Source organism: Medicago sativa, chromosome 4 (genome assembly GCF_051527215.1).
Source record: "Medicago sativa cultivar Bolivia chromosome 4, Bolivia_mono, whole genome shotgun sequence".
In the NCBI taxonomy this organism is placed as follows: domain Eukaryota; kingdom Viridiplantae; phylum Streptophyta; class Magnoliopsida; order Fabales; family Fabaceae; genus Medicago; species Medicago sativa.
In genome coordinates, this window is record NC_140752.1 from 101,387,704 (window position 1) to 101,404,021 (window position 16,318).

Below are 16,318 nucleotides of genomic sequence, written 5' to 3' on the forward strand. Positions count from 1 at the left end.
ATAGAATAATATTAATAATTGATGTTACTGTTGCATCAAAAAGAAAATTTTATTAAATTTAAATTGTTAAAATGTTATTTGTGATCTACTACTATGTTTTGATTTGTATTGAAAATAATTTCTTACAGTACTCCATAATAATTAAAAAAATAAAAATGAGAAGGACAGCATTGATTATTGAAGGGAAAAAGATGCAAGGGCATGCCACGTGACATTTAGAAGGACAGTATTATTGAAACAGCAAACATCAATGATGAGAATTAGCAAAGTATAGTTGCATCACGACACTAATAAACTAAAACCACCACTTCAATTTAATTACTACTACCAAATAAAGACGTAGGTGACAGAGTTGTGTGAAACATTTGATTTGATTCGTACCGATGGGCGTTTGTGTTTGGCTAATCATCAATCATCATCCTCCTCCCTCTGACTGAATTGAATTTCCATTCATCCGTACACGTGTCGATCAATTGAATATGGAATCACCGATTATTATCATCATCTCTCTTAAAACCCTAATTCCGCACTGATTGATCCATATGGCGATTGTGACCGGAGATCGTTATCTGGAGAAGCTTGTCAAGTTCGTCGAAGATCAGGCGGGTCCTCTCATCGAAGGATCCTTCGTCTTGAAGCTAAATCCAGCCGGCCTTCACTACGTCCAATCAAGGCTCGAATCCCTTCACGAGCTTGAGAGTCTCCTCCTCGGTGCCCCCGTCGATTACCTTCGTGCCTACGTCTCCGACCTCGGTGATCACCGCGCACTCGAGCAACTCCGTAGGATCCTTCGTCTTCTCACTTCCCTCAAGGTTGTTTCTGTCTTGCAACCTCCCGTTAGGGATCCCACCCCTTTGTCTTTCTTGCCTTTTGGGAGGTTGAAGGTTCTTGAGCTCAGAGGTTGTGACCTCTCTACTTCCGCCGCCAAAGGATTGCTCGACCTCAGGCATACTCTCGAGAAGATTATTTGTCACAATTCTACTGTAAGTTATTATTTCTCAACTAACTTCATTATTATTATTATTATCGTTTTCTGATTATTATTATTCATTCTTATTGTATAGGATGCTCTTCGGCATGTATTTGCTAGCAGAATAACCGAGATAAAAGATTCTCCCCAATGGAACCGATTATCATTCGTATCTTGTGCATGCAATGGTTTGGTTCTCATGGATGAGTCTTTGCATCTTCTCCCTTCTGTCGAAACCCTTGATCTTAGCAGGAACAAGTTTGCAAAGCTTGATAATCTCAAACATTGTACCAAATTGAAGCATTTGGACCTCGGTTTCAATCACCTCAGAACACTTGCTCCCTTCACCCAGGTATGTCTATGTCTCTCTTTCATTACATGTTACAAAACTCCATATTTCACATAAATTAGCCTCTCAACATTTAACACAATAGACTAAAAACTCAATTATAAATAATTTTATCCTTCCTGTCGGGATTTAGATTTTCCCTCTAGCCACCTTCATTGAGTATACTATTAGTTACATTGGATATGGTTTTGTAAGGTGTCAGGGACTCCCCAAAAGCATAATCTATTAGGTGCAGCTGCAGCCCAAGAATGTTTTATCTCAAACAGAAAACTAGTTATATTTGACGGATCGAACCCATGATAAGGCTGGTTTGGTTATATTTTTTAAATTCAAGATGAGTTCTTCATGTAATTTGAGATTAAAAATGCAGTATTAAGGTCCTGCTGATCCCATCATAGGCAATATATAACTTTTGAAGTAGAAACTGTTACAGCCTTGGATCAGTTAAGCTGTGACAATATTTTTAGTATTCTTTAGATACAATAATGATGATTCTAGTGAAATTTTAGATGAATTTCTATTCAGAGTAATTTATGGTTAGTCTAAATGCTCACAATATGGTCATTGCAAAGCTCTAATTCGATTCTTGCAGAATTGGCTCAGCACAAGTTGTAAATATAGGTTTAGCATGAGTTGTGATTGCAAATTATTATGGGAAATTAAAGAATGTCTGACAATGACATAGTTTGTGTGTCTTTTTCATGTTGATCAAATCATATAAGGAGTAGATGCAAACATGCGCACACTCACCTGGGTAGACCCATAAAAATCACCATGCTCCCAACTTTCCATAATTGGCTGTCGAGCTATATTTATTTTCCCCAAGTTTCATTAATTTCACCAGCCCCATAAAGAGCAGCAAGGTCTTCATAAGATAATCTGCTTGCAGTCCCGACTTCTGTGATTCATGGAACATGGATTGACTGATATTTTGGAACTGTTAGTTGAATGATGTTTGCTCGTGACTTCAAATTTATTGTTCTTAGAACGGCCTAATTGAAGAGTCGTCTCTTTTTGCTATCTAGTTACTTTGAGTACTTAAATGTGAGGAAAGCAAATTATTTGTAGGAAAGTTCTCAAGACATTTTTTGTTTATTGAATGTCTTTCAGTTAGCCATTTGCTTTGGGCCCACATACCTATTTTGTTGGATCATGCAGGTTTCTTGTCATATTGTTAAACTTGTTTTGAGGAACAATGCTCTAACTACTCTGCGAGGGATTGAGAATATGAAGTCACTTGAAGGACTTGATGTTTCCTACAATATTATTTCCAATTTTTCAGAGCTAGAGTTTCTTGTGGGTCTTCTGAATCTAAAAAGCTTGTGGATGGAAGGAAATCCTTTATGTTGTGCCCGATGGTATAGGGCACAAGTATTCAGTTTCTTCGCCTACCCAGAAAAGGTAAGTTTTAGATATTTTGCTTACACCGACACACAGACACACACTGTCTAAAACTAGGTCTCATCTCTGTCTATCTATTTGACAGTTTGCTCTCGTTTGAGGGTGTGATTGTCCATATTTTTTCCACTCAATGCTGTGTATCACTGTGTTGGTATTTTATATTTTACCGTACCTCTATTTAGATGCCATTTGATTTCTGAAGTATTTCTGTGCGACATATTCAGCTTTTTTGGTGTCCTTTTATTTTTGCCTTTTTAAACTTACACAAGTTATCCTTTATTTTGATCAGTTGAAGTTAGATGAGAAGGAAATTAACGCTACGGATTTTTGGAAGAGACAAATAATTATTGCCAGTATGCATAAGCAACCTGCCAGTTTTGGGATTTATGTACCTGCCAAGGATGAGGCTATAGTGGAAGGTGGCAATAATAGAAGGGTATGTAATATTGAAATTGAACATGTAGATGTAAAAATGTTAAAGTGATGAATTATTTGTTATGCACCTCGGTTTTGTTTTAAATGATCTCATTTTTTGAAAATTGAACTCGAGATAAGCATCACATTGTTGAAAAAATCTATTAGTTTCCTATTTGGATCTACATAGAGATAAGCATCATATTGTTCTTGTTTTCTCAAGCAGAGAAAGGTCTGTCGTGTTGCTAGCATCGAGAGTGAAGAAGAGATCACTAGTATATGTTCTGATCAGGAATCTCAGTCATGCGTGAATGAAATTCAAAATAACGAGGATCCTGATTTATTTGATGACGAAGCTGAAATAGATGATTTGATAAATAAAGTGGAACATATGAAGAAAGAGCGTTCTATTCTTTGGTTGCGGGAATTTAGAGACTGGATGAATATTTCTTCTGAAAAATCAGTAGAAACTTGGAAAAAAGGAAGAGGTACATCACATCATCAGAAAGAAAATTTACCCAGAAACCATACAAATAAGGAGCAACATGGTGAAGTCTCAAGATATGCATCAGATTCTGTTCTAGCTTCAGGAGATGAAAGTAGTATGAATATTTTAGAATCTGATAGTTCTTTTGCAGATATGTCTGCTTGGTTTCGTAGACAGCAATACTTTGACTACAGAGGATCTCTTGGTAATGCTAGTGGGGCCTCTCTTTCTGACTCAGGGGGAGTGGATGTGGAGCGTTTCAAATCCTTTTCACTTCAGGGAATTAATAGTTCCCCCTCACAATCTAAAAATTCTCATTCCGACACCGTTGCCCCCCAAGGAGCACATAGAATGACTGGAAATGTCAACACCTCACCATTGACCACTATTGATGATATAAATGGGTCTCAGTCATCATCTACATGTCCCACATCCCCTCCTCACTTTCAAAAAGACCTTCTTCATCGCCGCCATAACTTGGTAGAGGAAATTTTGCAGTTGTCAGCTGATTCCTTTTCAGTGGCGTCTTCTGATAGTAACACAAGCTGTAGTGATGTTGATTGCAGTGAATTTGAACAATCAGTTCCCATAGTCGATTGTCACCCATATAAAAATCACGTGAATGGGAGTGTCGATGGACTTATATCTCCAAATCAACATGAGGAAAATATTTGCAGCCCAAGACAAGGAAGTATTCATGCAGGACAAAATGGCATTTGTTTATTTGGTTCATCTAGTGACCAAACTTCTAAGCAGGGTTCAATTGATTTTGCTGCTGGTGCCGGTGATGATGACAGTTCACTTTCTGCTAGCCAACAAACTGATTTTTTCGGGAAAAAGAAAATCAGAAAGAAAGCCAAGAAGAGAGTTATTTCAATATTAGAAGAGAATGCAAACATCAATTCAGGTGCTCATGAACAAGAGCCGATAAATCAAGGACAGATTACAGCAAATTTAAGGCAAGAATCAGCTGTTGATGATTTCGCTGAATTTTGTTGGCGTAATTGCTCTACCCAAGAGAATGATGATTTTATCGTGACATATTTCAATTCAAATATTGCCGACTCTGAAGCCAATGAAGGCTGTAATCATTATATACGCTGCAATTCCATCCTTCAGATGGAGACAAACTACAAAGAAAGGTAATTTTCAGTCGATATTCACGAGCATTTGAGTGGAAAAATCTAATGGACATATCTTCACTTTATGCAGTTCTGTTGGTTAGGCATCTTTTGTTATTCCTATATTTTAGGGATACAAGTCATTTATTGTTCATAATCTTGATTTTTACATTTTAACTTTATGGTGTCCTTTTCCTTTTATCATTTTTACATTTATTGTTTATGATAATGATTTCATAATCATGATTTTACAATTCAGCTTTTGCAAAAAAAAAAAAAAAAACTTTACAGTGTCCTTTTCCCATGTTGAGCTTCTCATCTTCAAAAAGAAATTGGGGTATGCTCAGATGTCTATTTCACTGAAATCTGAGAATAATAAGTTGCCTACTCATTGAGTGTTTAACCTCTCACATAATCACATATGATGTTAACTCATGATTAATATTTCTCTTCTAATTGACCAGTCTTTCCTGTAGTTATCTATTGATTACATTCAGCAGTGTCTGCAAAGAGTTGCAAAAATATCTGGATGTATCTAGTGACCTTGCTTCCCTCAACTGTTCAGCTAGAAACTTCTTTCTATTATCTACACCAAAAGTATAAAAAATTTCAAACTTTTTTCTCAGAAAATTTAGCTATTAATCAAGTAAGTGGAGATGAAGATGTTGCGTTGGATTAGTGGTAAGACTAAAAGGGATAGGATTAGGAATGACACCATTAGAGAGAGAGTTGGGGTAGCACCTATAGTAGAAAAGATGGTATAAAATAGACTTAGGTGGTTTGGGCATGTAGAGATTAGACCTGTAGAGGCTAGTATGAAGAGTAGATCAGATGGAGGAGAGTTAGATCTGAAGAGGTAGAGGAAGACCTAGAAAAACTATAAGAGAAACTATTAGGAAAGATTTAGAGCTTAATGAGTTTGATCCAAATTTGGTTTATGATAGAACATTATGGCGTAATTTGATCCATGTAGCCGACCCCACTTAGTGGGATAAGGCTTGGTTGTTGTTGTTGTAGTTTTTATAGCAAGGATATTAAACTAGTACCCCAGATGACTTAAAAACCATATTAAATCTCTCAAACTTAACCTTTGGGTGTACCCAAAAATTTGATACTTGTTTTGTAAATCTTTCTTTGAGAATAGTGAATGATAATTGAAAATAAGTATCATGTCTTATAATAACAATCATGTGAAACTACTTAAAATTTAAAATCTAATCAACGAGCAAAGACCAAGTAATTTTTATGTAAATGAAATGTACAAATAGTACCGATTCTTTCCAGAGATTGTTGTTAAATATTTGTTCTAGAGTTGTTAATTTTTATCGCTAAACAAGATCATGTAGATACAAGATATTGTTAAATCTTCTGGAACACATTTCGTAATTTGTTTAATTTATAATATTGAAGAGTTTCATGATAACAAAAGGAGTATAATCCATTTCCGCTTACAAGATTCTTACTTTTTTTTGTTCTGTTTCTCGTCATCTTAAAAAAAACAATCCTTCACCCAAAAGTTTGGTTAAGATGCATTACTGGTATCGGCAATAGAGATGATATGATACTTCCAAAACAAACACTTGAAATGATTATTGCTAAAAGCATCCCTATCCACATTATTCAGCACTTTCATATTATGCACTTGATTTTTTTGTGTGTTCCTCTGTGGCATGTTTAATTTCTTTATTTCTCACATGTAGAGAAGTTGCAGTATTACTGAGCAGCCTTAAGAAGCTCTATGTGCTGCTAATTAATGTTGCTTCTGATGGATCAGGTTCGGCCATTGCGTTTCTCTTTTGTTAGCACAAGGAACTTACTTTTTATTTTGGCATTAGTACATTCATTTGGCTCTTTTGTCCATGCTTACCATATTAATTTCTGTAAGAATATGAAACCTACTTTTCTGCATCGAAGGCTACATAATTCGGTGTGCTTTAGTTTTGAATTTTAGGAGACTCAAAATTCCATTTGTGTTTTGTGAAAACAAGCTTCCATAAAATTATTTACAATGGGTAAACTATTCACCGTGTTGCTTGAAGAAGCCCTCAATACAACCATTCATATACATGCACAAGATTTACATAATAATCCAGGAAAGTTTATAGAAGAGAAAATCATAAAAGAGGAAACTAGCACAATACAAAATACTCTCCCCAAATAGGTGATACTTTCCAACAATGTTCATCTTGTTTGGCTGCTTTATTGCCGAAAACAAACTTGATAGTTGATACTGCATCGGTAGAAATAATTTGTGACTCTGACTCCAAGGAACTTTGACTTTCTCATTGCTCAAACATGAATCGACGATTGACCATAATACACTCTTTTATTCATCTCTATATCATAATACATTATTTTGGTTTACTTTATCCCTTAAATGATTTTACCTTACCCAAACAAAAGCAGTTCACTTGAGCTAATTTTTAAATTATCATTCCCAAACACAAATAAATTATTTTTAAGTCCTTTCTGTATTAATTTTTTAAAATCAATTCTACAAATATCTAAACCCAATTTGTGCTTCCTCTAACTTTGAACAAGGATTAAAATACATCCCATTATATCCGTTTTTCAGATTGAAAAATGAACACCACTTTTTAACTAACCTGTATTATTCAACAACATAGAGAAAGCCTTGTTTATTTCAACAAAATAGATTAGAAAGCTTTGTTGACACTCAGTTGCTTTTATAGCTTTCTAAAATCCATTTTAAATACGCCATCCAGGGGAACTTTTGAGCGTATTGAGTTGCCACAAGATGGAAGAAGCTCGGGAGGTGCTTGTTGGAATGGGACTTCAGGTTTTAAGGTTAGTGAACTTGTATATTTACATTAACTAAAGAAGTAGTAAGTTTTTAACTGTGGTTCTTTTGGCTCATCAGGGTAAATTTCGAGGGTGGGGAAACATACCTTTTTGTAACAAGAAGCATTGAAATGTCAAGAGAGTTACTATGTACCATACAAGTGTTTGATTCATGTGGTGGAAATTCTAGATGCTCAATAAGAAGGTGGGTTTCCTTTCCCTTGTAAATTATTAATTTAGGTGGCAAAGCATGTCTATATTTTTTTTGTGTAAAGTTTGTCATTATGCACATAAGTATATGTTTGATATTTGGCGTTGATATTAGTGATTCCTTTATAGTTATGATTTATGTTCAGTTCCTTTCTATTTTCATTTTTTCCTTCTATAATAGACTGGGGTTTTGGAAATTTAAATGGCAGTTTGGAGCAGGTCCAGGTTGAGTTGTTTGGCAACCAAATATGCGGTGGTTCAAATGTCAGCATATATCAGTATGCAATGGTACTTGTCTGTTGTAATCATGGCAATGGTATGCTCTCTCTAGTCATTTAATGTTGCATATTTTTCCTTTTTATTCTGTTCTACTAAAAATAACAGTAGTGATTTCTTGTTTATTTTAGTCATAAACCTTTATCTTCGAGATTAAATTACTGCACTGACTTCTGAAAAATGAAACTTTATAAAATATCTCTCGGAACTAATGTGTGAATGCTATTTTGTTTTCAGAAATTGTTTTCTTATATGGTTGAAACAATGTGTAACTCGTTTAGTTGATAATAACTTTGGGAAGGCTTTTGAAACTATCTGGCATTCTTAATTGTACTGGATATGGAAGTCTTTAAAAAATGTCTTCAATTGAAATTTGCAAGGATATTTAGATTCTTCTATTAGCTATTAGTTTGCGGCGATAAAGTTGTTCGTTGTCTTACACTTACAGAAGAATCATGGCTCTCAAGATCGCTGTTTGTGATCGGAGGTTATGTGCTTTTATGCATCGAAGACATCAAGCAACTGTATTCATTTTCGTCAGATGCCTCTGTGTCTCCATATTACAGAATCGATTCATGTTGCTCAATTGCTGACATTACTGAGATGGTAAGTATTATTTTTTGGGGCTAAGTGATGCAGAAAATACCTGACATTATAAACAATCAAAACAAATGGATTTTCAATTCATGAGGTGATAGGAACCCAATATAAGAAAAAAAGTGTATATGTTTGGTTCAATGGAGGAGAAGGGAAGGGGAGATGAGAGATTTAAACATTGTAATATTTAATGTCACATTTAATTATAATTTTTGAACATATATCTTTCCCCTCAGAATTTCCACAATTTAGGAGGGGAATGAAAATTTGCTCCATTTCCTCTTAAAAATGAACTAAATAACTAAAGTTTAAAATAATTTTTCCCTCCCCTCACTTTCTTTCTATTTTCCTCCAACTAAACAAAACTTAAAGCTTCTTCTGCCCAGCAGTGGAATTCCATAACTTCCTTTCTCACTCTCACCTGTCCTCGTAAACGTGTATTCCCTCCCAATTCTCTAACTGACACTACAACTCAGCCCTCTTTCTTCTTCCCAAGCGTGCATCTTATCATGAGGTCATCCCAAATTCCCATTCCTCCTTGTTGATAATGCATAATTATTTGGGACATCATTGTAGAAGAGAAAAATTAGTATGTATGAAAGATTTTTTCACAAGTAAATGATTTTCTAAAAATCCTACCTCCATGGGCCAATTATATGGAATAAGGGCTGTTCTTTCTTTCTCTTCATTTCCCCCTTTTAAATTAAGCATATATGGCTTGCTTATTGTTTGATGTTACTCTTTGCAGGTGATTGTGGCTGGTGACAGCTGCTGTGTTACTTTAGGTCTGAAATGTTCATTGACAGAATTTTATCCTTCTACCCAATTGAACCTTGTAACTGTCAGCCATGGAAACACGGCCCCAGGCTCTCTGAAATTGAAGCTTCGGTGGTTCTCCAAAGATAACCTTTTGAAGTTTGTGTCTTTGCTGAAGGCATTCCATGCAGAAAAAGTGGCGTCGCCTTTGGTAGTAAGATGTTCATCGTAAATCTTTTTTGCTGTTCATATTGATTTCATTCATTTGATTTAGTTTTTGTATTCTTTTTTCTTTTCCTTTCTGGTTTCTGGTTTTTGGTTCAGTGTGTCGAGTTTATGATAGCTTTCTGCCTTTAATTCTTTGATTTATATCCACGCAGTGGTTGTTCTTTTCAATGTATAGAATTGTACAGTGTTAGTGTACTATTGTTTTGTAATAACTTTACCATAGTTAGTCTGTTGTTACCTAACTAACTGTTGGTTTGGCTTTAGCTAGTTTGCTCAGCTCACTATAAGTAGATGTCATGTCTATAGCTGATTTCTTCAACTAATTCATATTGTTACCTGTCAGTTTTACGTTTCTCGATTTCTTTCTAGCTTCATCTGCATGCACTATTCCTTCTCACCATATATTTCTTGAACCCTCACTTACAGTATTATTGCACATTTTTAACCTTTTTTTTTCTTTCTTTCTTGCCCCCTCTTCACCCGACCGGAAAAAAATGTAAGGCTTAATACATAATTTGGTCCCTTAACTTATTTTCGGTTTTTATTTTGGTCCCCTAACTATAAAATGTCTCAATTTGGTTCCATAAATCTTCCGCCGTTTACTATTTTGGTCATCTCCGTTAGTTTTTAACCTTAAATGTCTAAGGTGAACCAACTTTATAGGTGGTCCACCATAGACCTTATTAAATCATTTATTTTTAATGGTTTGATCTTTTTTTTTTAAATGGAGAACGTTGGATCATGGAGGTATCTATTGTAGCTTATAATAAACCACAAACACCTAATTTTTTTTCTTATTTCTTCTTCTTCTTCCTTCATCTCATTCATCATCACATTCATACTCCTTAGTCAATCTTCATATAAACCAGAAAAAAAATCATAAAATAAAATAAAATAAAATAAAATTCTCTTCATCAAAATCAAACCATTTTCATCAACAATACATAAATATCATCATCAAAATCAAACCCATAAAATCAAACAACAACCAACCCTTCCAACCCATAAATTCAACTTTTTCAAAGTCATAAAAAATCAACCCTTTTAATCTTCATCTTCAAAATAAATTCAAAGAAAACAAAAAAAAAAAATCAAAGAATAAACTGCTAATTTTTTTTTTAATTTCTCTCCAAACTTTCAAACTCAGCATCGAACCCAAACTTTTAAACTCCATAGGTAAATGTTCATCACTTCTTTCCAAAATCCCTAACCCCTATTTTTAAGCTATATTTCTTCTTCTTCCTAAATCCAATTTCTTCATGAAAAAATTGGCACAAATCAGAGCTCATCTTAACAAAAAAGAAGGTGAAGAGTTCAGTGGAAGCATCAAAGCATTTGAAATCATCAAAAGAAAACTCAGATTTCTCTCTCTTTCTCTTTCCGGTGCGTCTCTCTCTAATCGGCGGTGGCCTTCCGGTCCATTTTTTCGTTGTTGCTGTTATGTTTTTTGATGGACAACGGAGTAGAAGAGTTGAAATTCAAAATATATGATGAACTCGAATTTTGGGTTTATGGAGAAATTCGGATTCTAGGTTTTGGATTTTTGGATCAAGATGTTGTTTTCTAACTTTTGATTTGTTGTGATTTGTATGGATTTATAATTTTATGGATCTTGATTTGTTTGGGTTGCATAAATTTGATGATAAAATTATGAATGTGAGGAAGATGAAGGAAAAAGAATGTTCCTGGAAACATGGTAGAGAAGAAGAAGGGGTCTGTTTTCTTTTTTAATTTTTGTATGAATGTTGATGAAGATGAGAGAAGAAGATGAAGAAAATAAAAAAGATTAGATGTTGGTGGTTCAGTGTTGTGCACAGTAGACTTGCAATAAAACAGTTGAAATTATATCAAAAATATTAGACATTAAAAAACTAACGGAGAGGACCAAATGGTAAACTGCATAAGATTTATGGGACCAAATTGAGACACTTTATAATTAAGGGACCAAAATGAAAACCAAAAATAAGTTAAGGGACGAAATGATGTATTAAGCCAAAATGTAATGAGAAAGACCTCACAAGATATTTTAGAGTTATTTCTTTTCCAAGATGCCTACTATATATATATATATAGTAGTAGGGTTAAAGAAGTAGGGTTATTGGTGATTTATTAGTATTGGAAGACCGTTAAGGCAAAGGAAATGAACTGGGACTTGTCTATATTGTTCTTGACGTTCTCACGAGATTTAAACATAAAAAAGTTTGTCGTAGAACTAGTGTATATTATTAAAGATTAACAAAAAAGGTATAGTCAAGTGATTGTACTTAAGTGGTTAATGAGTTTTAAGAAAGGGGCTTCTGTGTGGAACCATTTACCAAGAATACTAGGTCATAACCGAACTCCAGATTATCAAAATCTTTTTCTCTAAGAACATGTTAACACAAAACAACCAAAATCAGTGTCGAACAAAATCAAAAAATTGTCTATTCTGCTTAATTTTTTGGGGCTTAGTACCCAAAAAAGGAGAATGATAAATAGCTAGGTAGAACTAACGTGAGTGCAATTTAATAGCTAGGTAGAACTAGAAAGGAAATTGTTAATTAGGAGAAAACACATGTGATATTGGCGCGGCTCAATCAGATGACAGGGTCAAGATGACTTATGATTAATTGAAGCTATGATCAGTTTGAACCGTTCCAATACCACTGGTTAGTTGCTGCCTAACATTTTTTCCCCCAAACACTTTATAGTTGCTGTTTGGGGACTGAACTGAAGAACATTGTGTATATATAATGCATCACAATTTGTTCAGTGACTCCTTCCTTATATAATAAGTTAGTTGTTATATACTCGCCAGATTTGCTTGTTTGTTTGAGTCTATACGTTAGGCCATTAATTGATTTTGTGGGTTGACAAAACAAAGACAACTCTCCAAACAAATGTGTACTAATCTCTTCCCTCTAACATTGCCGGCCTGTTTCTACATAACATAATTACATTTGGAGCTCCCCCGCCGGCCTTTATTTATTTATTTATTTATTTATTTTTTGTGGTGACCGGGTTCGAACCCTGAACCTTGCATATATTATGCATTATCCATACCAACTGAGTTAAACACACGATGACCCTTTATTTTTCTTAAGCTTAATTAATGATTTGGTCCCTTAAGTTATTTGTTGGTTACATTTTGGTCCCATAAGTTATTAACGTTACAATTTGGTCCCTTAAGTTATTTGTTGGTTACATTTTGGTCTCATAAGTTATTAACGTTACAATTTGGTCCCTTAACTTACTTTTTGGTTTCGTTTTGGTCCCTTAACTTATTTTTTGGTTTCGTTTTGATCCCTTAACTCTAATAACATAAAGGACCAGAGTGGTTGACGGAGGAAGAGTTAAGGTACCAAAACGAAACCAAAAAATAAGTTAAGGGACCAAATTGTAACGTTAATAACTTATGGGACCAAAATGTAACCAACAAATAACTTAAAGGACCAAATTGTAACATTAATAACTTATGTGACCAAAATGTAACCAACAAATAACTTAAGGGACCAAATCATTAATTAAGCCTTTTTCTTAATATCTCTATTCTCTACTTTAATTTCAGAATTGACATTCTCCCACTTTAATTCTTTAAACACCATAATTCATCTTGAATTCTAACTTCGTAGTTTGCTGTGAGATTTTCCGATTTTTAAAAAGCTAAAGTCTACTTTCTATGGGTGAAAAAACTCGTAAAAATAATATTCTATTGAATGCAATATCGACATCGACCATGTTAAAGAGTCTCACATCGGATAAGAGATGGTCTGAAAATGTGTTTATAAACGGGGACAATCATCACCTCACAAACCGGTTTTGTCGGGTCGTGTTAGGCCCAACCACGATTTCTAGGAGACCATGTAGAAAAATTGACCTAATCATCATTTGTCAATATATTAGAAGAATATCAAGAATGTCAACACTGCAAAGAGATGGAAAAGTGTAGTAGTTGCGTCATTAACTAGCATCATTTCATCTAGTTTTTTTGTTATATTAGTTCTTCTATTTTAATAAGTGTAGTGTCATTTTTTATTAACATATTTGGGGTCCAACAAAAGATTTACTCCCTTCATCCTTTTTTTTTTTTGGGAAAAAAGAAGCCTTCTTTAACATAAGTTTTTAAGGTTATTAAAAATTTACGGTTATTAAAAAAGTCGTGGAGATAAATTTGTCAAAAATTGCAATTTTGAAAAATGTTTTATATTAAGTAATAAAAAAAATCTCAAAAGTCGGTCTTATAGTAAAAGAGTATAAAATAAGTTTTTTTTTTAATAAAGCAGTTTAAAATAAGTCATACACCCTTCTTAAAAAAAATAGTAAAAGAATTTGGGTTGAGATATAAAATAAGCTTCATTTATTCAAGTACTTATAAGTGAAGTTGGGTTGAAATATTCAATAAATACGAGTATAATAGTAAAAAAGAAAAAAAAAGTAATAGTTAAACAAAGTTGTCCTAAAATAAGTGTCATTTTATTTTTACAATGCAACATTAATTAATGTTTTCTTCCTTTTAATAATATTATTTTTATATCAATTATAATTTATACATAAATAGAAGATAAATAGATAACAAGTTGCACCAATAATCTTTTTTTAAGGCAAAATCAATTCTCTTAAAATCAACGTCTATAGACGTAGGTGACACCACATTGATATGCATGACACTTTGAACTCTTTGTAAAAGGTCAATTGTCTATAGTGTTAAGAAGCCAAAAATGTCAAACGTAAATGGTATGAAAGAATGTTGATTGTCAAAAAACACTTTCTCGTGTTTGACCATTTTGCTTGTAACGGCTTTGAGGGATGCATGTCCTATAAGAAAATCCTTGATCCCACTAGTGGGGAGACTCACGACCCAGTCAAGTCCACACATGCATGTTTTCCTCCTATCCACTCGTTCATCAAAACATCTGCTGACATAAGTGTTGATCTTCTTTCTTATGGGCCAGTCAAGAAGTTCACGTACGCCTCCTTCTTCACAAATATTCTCACCAGCCTAATTATATAAAAAAGAACATCCCTATCAAATTCGTGTTTGTATTTGAAGTCGGAAAGCTCCTTACAATGAACAATGTGCCCCCCAAAGGTATTTAGGTACACCTTACGGCAAACAGGACACACCTCATCAATAGGAAATAATGGAATCATAAGGCAATATATGAGGATAATACAATACTATATTAACGGCATATGTTGACCTACTTCATCAATAGGAGTAGCTAGAAAAAAAATCTTGAGTATGAGGTACTCGCAAACACCAAAAAATCCGCTTTCTATTTCTTGAGCATGGCCTAACCCATTAATTAATTATTCAATTAATATTTCATCCCAAATTATTATTGCTTACACAATTTTTAAGTTATTATATCTCAATATGCATTTCGACGATTATTAATAGTCAATAGATAATGAAAATAGTTTCGTAAAATTTCTAGACTTATTCATTCATTTATTGTCTTTTTAATTGTCAATTTTTCATTTTTCTCTGTCTCAGAATAATTGTAATTTTAAAATATCAATGTTACATTTATTATTATTTTTCACTAATATATTCTTTTCTATTGAATTTCACTCCACCTAATTTCTTTATATATGACTAGCAAACGTGCCTGTGTTTACGCTCTTTTTATTTCGCTAACATTTGAAACTTATTAACGATGTTTTTTTTTATGAAATTTTGATTTGGATTAAAACTAAAAATATAAATGTTTGTTGCTTTCAAGTTATAACAAACCAAACTAATCATGATTATTTATTTCAATGACACCAACAATATAACAAAAAGAATATAATCTAAATTCTTTTTTTTTAATGACACTAACAACGATCTTTATTATAAAAAAATTGTTTAAGGGTATAATTAGGATAATGAAAAAGTAAGTATAAATATACTCATCTAGTTTGTTACACCTTTTAAATTTTTAAATGATAAAGGGAAAAAACCGAGACATATATATATTCACACGATGTTTATTACATTTTTTTAATATTTAAATTTATTCTTATCTATTTGTTACATGTGTTATTTGTATTCAAAATTGAGGATATTTTTGAAAAGAAAAAGTCAGCTCAAAAGAGTTGAAAGAGGTTGTTTTTTTATATATAGTATAGATACTAACTTCACCATTGAAATCAAGTCAACTAACCATTTGATGAACTTGACGCAACTCTAAATGTGACAATTAATGGGAAGTAGAATGGATGAAGTACTCTAATACTAGTACGGATCTTGTTAACAAGTGTTTAAGAACACTATTTTGAAGGTGAGACAAACACAAGAAGGGGGGTTGAATTGTGTTTTGAAAAATTGTTCGTTTCTCCTAAAACTGAACACACTGATCAGAAGCTAAGTGAAACAGCTTCTGAAGTGATAATCAGAATCTGAACGCAGCGGAATAAAACAGAGAGAGAGAGAGAAGAAGAAAGACACAAAGCAATTATACTGGTTCCTTCCACAAACCGGAAGTAGTCCAGTCCCCCTTGCACTTCCAAGGAGATTTCACTAAAATGTAATATCTGATTACAATTGCTCAAGCACACCTGCAAGAGACTTCCTTTGCTCAAGCACACTTTGCAAGAGTCTTCCTATGCTCAAGAACACAATCAAGAGACTTCCTTTGCTCAAGCACAACTGCAAGAGATTTCTATGCTCAAGCACAACTGCAAGAGACTTCTAAACAAAATTACACAGAAAATTGTTTAAGGTTGAACACTTGATATACAAT

At 33.6% G+C, this 16,318-nt stretch overlaps 1 protein-coding gene across 2 annotated transcripts; it reads left to right on the forward strand.

The window, feature by feature from the left end:
- Window positions 1-262: 262 nt before the first annotated feature.
- LOC146934833 (Outer arm dynein light chain 1 protein) lies at window positions 263-9,953 on the forward strand. Of its 2 annotated transcripts, none has more exons than XR_015007902.1 (11): window positions 263-983; window positions 1,065-1,322; window positions 2,478-2,720; window positions 3,010-3,156; window positions 3,361-4,763; window positions 6,443-6,516; window positions 7,469-7,550; window positions 7,624-7,749; window positions 7,974-8,070; window positions 8,479-8,636; window positions 9,376-9,953. XR_015007902.1 is itself a non-coding variant. In XM_085706757.1 (11 exons), exons 1-11 carry the CDS (start codon window positions 543-545, stop codon window positions 9,613-9,615), a joined length of 3,279 nt encoding a protein of 1,092 aa, XP_085562883.1. In that variant the 5' UTR covers window positions 263-542; the 3' UTR covers window positions 9,616-9,953. The 2 variants fall into 2 exon arrangements, 1 of the variants encoding a protein (XP_085562883.1); XM_085706757.1 differs by having other exon boundaries at window positions 7,964-8,070.
- Window positions 9,954-16,318: the final 6,365 nt, after the last annotated feature.